General features: G+C 34.0%; 1 protein-coding gene across 1 annotated transcript; it reads left to right on the top strand.

The window, feature by feature from the left end:
- Positions 1-4,367: 4,367 nt before the first annotated feature.
- Positions 4,368-5,665, top strand: LOC107800156 (putative carboxylesterase 8). The gene has a single exon (XM_016623315.2). The coding sequence runs from the start codon at positions 4,444-4,446 to the stop codon at positions 5,464-5,466; it is 1,023 nt and encodes a 340-aa protein (XP_016478801.1). The 5' UTR covers positions 4,368-4,443; the 3' UTR covers positions 5,467-5,665.
- Positions 5,666-6,609: the final 944 nt, after the last annotated feature.

Below are 6,609 nucleotides of genomic sequence, written 5' to 3'. Positions count from 1 at the left end.
TATATTCAATGAAGGTACGTATAGTATATAGTTTCTTGAAATGTCTCACCAATTGATTACTACATCACGAGACAAGAGTCAAGAGATTGATGTCAATGAGAGAATCCGAAATCAAAGTAATGACCAATTAAACTCAAGCGACCAAACTAGGAGGGGGAAAAGGCAGAACAATATTACCTATATTCATGCGCACAATATTACCTATATTCATGCGCTATACGTCTCTCCCCTAGGCGGTCTAAGTTAATGACCAATTGTATGTTGGTTTGTTCATAACTAGTATAGCCTTCGTTAGCAAAATTCATGTCTGGCCGATACGCCCTATGAAAGAAACACATATTATTATTATAAGCAAAAAGACAAATAATAATACGACAAATAGTAAGTAAGTATATATTTACCACTTAGCTTGTGAAGATTGCCAATTTGTCGGCTCAACATGGTGCAGCATTGGCGAGAAGTTGTATCCTCATTTCTCGTTAAGCCGTGGAGATACGTTCAGATCAGGTCACACTCTTTCATACGTAACTTGTTATGATAAAATAACTCTAAAATTACCCCCAGATGGTTGAGTATTAGCCATTGTTTGCGGATCCTCATTCCAATTCACAACTTCGAAGCTTACTTACATTTCCAACATGTTTATCACAAGAACATCCCTTTATTCGTTCGAAGTCCTTAAAAAATCTTGCAGCATTTCATCGTCATTGTTATAGAAGTCGGCATAAAAACCCACTCATTGCGGTGTAAGAGAATACAGATACCAATATTTGGTAGGGGTGTCGATGTTTCGGTTCGAACGATTATTTTATAAAATTTGTATCATACCAAATTTTTGGTTATTTTATTATATATAACCAAAATTAGACTTTTCGAAACCGTCCCAATCATGTTGGTTTCTCTTCGGTATCAATACGGTTCGGTTAATTTTTGGTATTTTTATTAATGTTAAGAAAAAGTCACTAGTAGAAGTAGAATGCAATAACATACGCACTTTTATAGAACTTCGCAAAACTCTCTAGACATTTTACTGTTTAAAGGGTGATGAATTAAGAAAACATGAAATATGGCGATGACCAGAGTATTAAATCCATCAACTATTCTACAACAGCATCAAAGAAACTAAGCAAAGACAATAAAAATATAAATCATACGAATGAAAAGTTATTAACAAAGCTGGGATTCAAAAATAAAATATATGGAAGATTAAATATTCAAAAAGATAAATTTAAATCATACGAAAGGAAACATATTCAATACATTGCAGTTTGCTACTCATAATCGCTAGAATACCTTGTATCTTGCTAGTGAGTATGCTGAAAATAATTTAGTTTCAACAGGAGTAGCATAATAGTTTGGGGAATTAAGATTTTGAGCTTAATTATTCGTTAGCTTTTATCCATTTTTATAATTCCAATGCGAAAAAAATAAATTAGTGCATTATTATTTTTAAACTTAATGTATAAATATATTTTCTACATGTAAATTTATTCGGTACGGTTTAGTATTTTTTCGATTTATTTTCACAAAATAAAAAACCTATCCTAATTATCGGTACAGTTATAAATTTATATAAAAACCTACGGTTTTATTAGAAGAAATCTAAAAGATCGGTTCGGTTCGATACGATACGGTTCGGTGGGTTTAGTCGGTTTTTAAATATCCGTTGACACCCCTAATATTTGGTACTCCAATGTTATTGGTAAATTAACAATACTTTGTAGAGAACAACTACAGTGTACTGAATTATTCTCTTCCACAACGTTACTGCCCCAGTATAATGCAATCCTAACTCGTTGTTCATCTGTCATTGTGGAAAGAATTAAAGGAAACTTTGTATAGATTGGTGAAGATGAAGAAAAATATAGATAATGCTGAAGAACAAAGGCAAATTCGCTTCAAATTCACTCAAGATTGACTTCTTCAAGAATGGAAATCCGGCATATGTAAGTCGTATGATCAGTCGGGCGTAAATAAAAGTGTCTTTGGCACATGAAAAATGTACATACTATAGATACTTTGCAGTATAATTATCAGGGCAGTGATTCAGAAAGTCAGAAAATTTAGACAATAAAAAGGAATCATATGGCGTATGAATTTAACTAGTGCATAGAGTCATAAACTGTAATATTCTTAATTAAAGTACTCAATAATACAAAACTAAAAATGTTTGTTGACAAAAGTTTTGTCCAAAACCAGCAAATATCAACCAAAGAGAGAAAACTGTAGATAAAGGAATAAATTTAATCACTAGAAATGTCTTGTTACACTCTTAGAGTTAATTGATGAACTTGGAGAATAAAGAAAAGTAAAATTTTAATTTTTTTATATTTATGTTATAATTAATAATACGTATTATGTAATATAATATATATTTTGGTACGATATCGGTATTTCAATATTTCATTTTAAAATACCAAATACCATACTTAATACGAATTTTATTTTAAAACTTAAATCAAATAATACCATAACAAATACCAAAATATCGAATCCTAATACCAAAATGTAATTCGGTATTACAAAATTATGCGCAACTCTAATTATAAGTAATGTAGGTATGAAACTTTGGTAGGCGCGCAGCCAAGAATAAAAAACTTAAAGTCAACTACGGTGTCTGTCAGCATTTAATGTCAGAAGTGACCCTAACTTAATTTAAAAAAACTTAATTTAAGTTTTATCAAATTTTAACAAAATTTTACACCTTTTTATTATTTGGCCGAACCCAAGAAGTTTCTCGCCGTTTTCATATTATCAACGGAAGCAAACAAAAAACTCATAATCCACTGGTAACTTTTAAGTAATGTGATTATATAAGGTTCTTTTTTTTCTTTTCTTTTTTTACAAATTCAGATATAAAAGGCAGAATAGCCTAAATGATACTTATACTTGTGTCATTTTGTCATCTCGGTTCTTCTACTTAATTTATTTTTATCCAAACTCTTTTACTTTATCAAAACTTATATTTTAAACTCTTATGACCGTTGACCGATCATATGTGACAACATTATAGCTGAGTTGGACAACAAGCGTGTAATTCACGCGTACAACGAGACATAAAAAATTGGCCTAAGATATGATTGAACTAAGAAGAAAATAATAATAAAATTAAAAAAAAGAAAAATTTAAAGAAAGTAAACTAACCCCCTTCCCGTTCTTCCCCAAAACCCATCTCCCATTTCTATTTCTTTTTCTCTTTCTTCCCATTCCCGTTCTCTTCCCCCCCCCCCAAAACCACCCACACCCCCCTTCCCGTTCTTCCCCAAAACCCATCTCCCATTTTTATTTCTTTTTCTCTTTCTTCTCCTTCCCGTTCTCTTCCCCCCCCCCACCCCACCTACACCCCCTTCTCGTTCTTCCCCAAAACCCATCTCCCATTTCTACTTCTTTTTCTCTTTCTTCCCCTTCCCGTTATCACCCCCTCCCCCCCACCTGCATCCCCCTTTCCCGTTCTCCCTGCCAATTTTCACCCAAAAATCATTTTACCTTGAACCTATTCTTATCCAACAAACAAAAACCATTGTAATTTCCAGATCACACTTTTCTAAAGAGTAAAGAATGGGTTGTTCGATTTTAATGAAGAAGTGAATCTGCTTTTTTGAAGAAAAAAAATATTAAGTTTATCTAGAAATGAAGTGTGTTTTTTGTCAATAATAAGAAACCAATGTAGAATGAAGGGTGATCTCCAAATTTTAATGGTGTTCTCTGGTGGCCGGAGGAATTATCCGGCGATGGCAGTGGTGGAGTTGTTGGCAGCAAGGAAAAGAGATGGTGGAGCAGGGGAAAAAATAAAGATAAAGTCAATAGTTTATTTTCATACGAAAGAGAATGTATTACACGCACTGATAACCGTTTATCATAAGCGTTTATTATACACGATTTGAACGAGGGTAAGTGTTCAAATTATAAAATACTAAGTTTGGGGACAAGTTTAGGGACCGAGAGGACAAGTGACACAATTGTCATTTAGGCTATTCTAAAGTCACACTACTTACTAGGAGTGTACTTTTTAAGGATTTATCATTTAAGTTACGCAACCTAACACTGTAAATGATTTTACACGAACAATGTTATGTCGTTTCACTAATTGTAACCTTTTATGCATTATACTTTCTATGTCACAATCCACCATTATTATTGACAACTAATATGGACGGCTTTAAATGATTTGAATTTTGAGAGTTCATATAAAAATTTACCCTCTTTAATTGACCATTTGAATCAAATTGTAGAACATACAATTTTAGCTTTAATGTTTTCAATTGATGTCATCACTCCAGATGGAAATTTAGATAGTGGAGAAATAAATGCATACACCCACCTCAACTACTCATCTTAATTACCCCTTCACTTTCCCCTTTATAACTGAAAGGAACTAAAAAATAATTCAATCTCACTTCTTAGTTCTTATCCTATTACAGCCTCTGAACACTTAAAACAGCAATGGCAGAGCACAAGATTATAGCAGAAAACACCATAGAAGATGCCTACAAGTTCCTCAACATTACCCAAAATCCAGATGGCTCTCTCACTAGAAAATACCCATTTCCTAATGTACCTCCAAATCCAGAAAATGATCCAAATTCACAACTTCTTTCACTCTCTAAAGACATTCCTCTTAATCCCACTTCAAACACCTTCATTCGCCTCTTTCGGCCCGTTAATCCGCTGCCTAACACTAAATTACCGTTGATCATATACTTCCACGGCGGTGGCTTTATACTCTTTAGTGTGAGTTCTATTATTTTCCATGAATCTTGTAATGCTATGGCAGCTCAGTTCCCTGCATTGATTGCTTCCGTAGAGTATCGTCTCGCCCCCGAACACCGCCTTCCGGCCGCGTACGACGACGCCATGGATGCCATTAACTGGGCTAAAGATCAAGCTCTTAGTAGTGGTGATCATGTTGATCCATGGTTGAAAGAGTTTGTTGATTTTTCAAAAATTTTTTTGATGGGTAGTAGTGCGGGAGGAAATATTGTGTACCATGCAGGTCTACGTGCAGTCGATCTTGATCTTGATCCGATCAAGATCGTAGGGCTGATTATCAATCAGTCCTACTTTGGTGGGATTCAGAGAACAGAATCTGAACTTAACTTTGTTAATGATAAGGTTGTGCCTTTGCATGCAAATGATCTGATGTGGTCACTTGCATTGCCTAACGGTGTAGATCGCGATCACGAGTATTCTAATCCGTTTATTACTGAGACTAAATTGAAAGAGATGATCGGACGGCTGCCGAGGTGTATGATCAGAGGGTATGCAAGGGATCCACTGGTTGATAGGCAGAAGAGGTTTGCTAAGATGGTAGAGTCACATGGTGTGCACGTGACTTCTCAGTTTCTTGAAACTGGACATCATGCTGCTGAGATATTTGATCCCAAGAGTGCTCAAGATTTGTATGATTCTATCAAGGAATTCATCAAATCTAGTTGCGATGAAAATGTGGGCAAATCAGCCATGTGAAAATTTGCTTTGAAGTCAATTGGGATCATTAATGTTTTAACTTCTTTATAGCTTTTACAATTAAGATAAAGGAGAAGGTTTAATGTAAGTTAGTTGGACTTAATAAGTATTGTTAAGACATCATTACACAATGTGACTAGGTCGCAAATTTACATAAATGTCTAATAAAAACAAATATGTCACTGTTCAAAATTAACAATATCTCAACTTTGAGTTATATCTAATTTCGGGTCAATGGTGCATTTGGAAATAATTAGTACTAGTATAATTGAAGTATCCACTGGGATGACATTCTTTGATTTATTCATACGAAATAGACCTGAGAATGTCGATGAATTGCGTCAAAGCATTTTTCTGAAAATCTCAACTCTCAATTAGCCCCGACAAGGGTTGTGCTGGAGTGTCCTAAGTAAATCCGATTTTCCTTCTGAAAAGTACTATATAAGACTGACTGTGCATACTTCAAGCAATTAACTCTGTTAACATTTTTGTGCATCAATCTTTTGTTAGAGGTGAATTCAAAATTTTAAGATTTTTTAGGCTTTTTAACACATAATCATTCCTCATCCAATGTTATTACTTGAAAAAAAAAAAATAGAAAGACAGAATTGAAAGAAGGCTTGGGAGGGTGTAAATTCCCTGTCCTCGAAGAAATGTTGTTCATAGGAGTATTTATTATTTAGAGAAATACAAGCAAGTCCCTCTAGGATCCAGCAAATCCACAATTTACGTTGTACAAATTAACTAGATTACTTGTTTAAGGAAGACTTCAATTAATAGAGCTTGAAACAGGATGTTCTAACTTCTAAATGATCATAATTTCATGAACATTCATGGTCATTCTTTTTGGTAAGAAAAATAAGTAGATAATATTGACCAAGAACAAGAAGGAAACAAAAATAATTTATCAAAAAATATTGTATTGTGGCAAGTCGCTGCCTTGAAAGCGATATCGGTCCGACTAGGTATAAATTGTTAAAACCGGTTGCTCCCCAAAGTTCCACAATACCTCCAAACACTAGCACTAGTGGTTGAATGTTTAGAATTTGCACAATTGCCGAGAAATCGGTTGAAGAAGAAGAGTAGATTAAGTTATTTTTTTGTGTTTGAAAACTTCACAAAATAACCCCTAATATAGATAAG

Source organism: Nicotiana tabacum, chromosome 19 (assembly GCF_000715075.1).
Source record: "Nicotiana tabacum cultivar K326 chromosome 19, ASM71507v2, whole genome shotgun sequence".
NCBI lineage: Eukaryota > Viridiplantae > Streptophyta > Magnoliopsida > Solanales > Solanaceae > Nicotiana > Nicotiana tabacum.
This window is presented reverse-complemented; position numbering and strand designations above follow the sequence as displayed.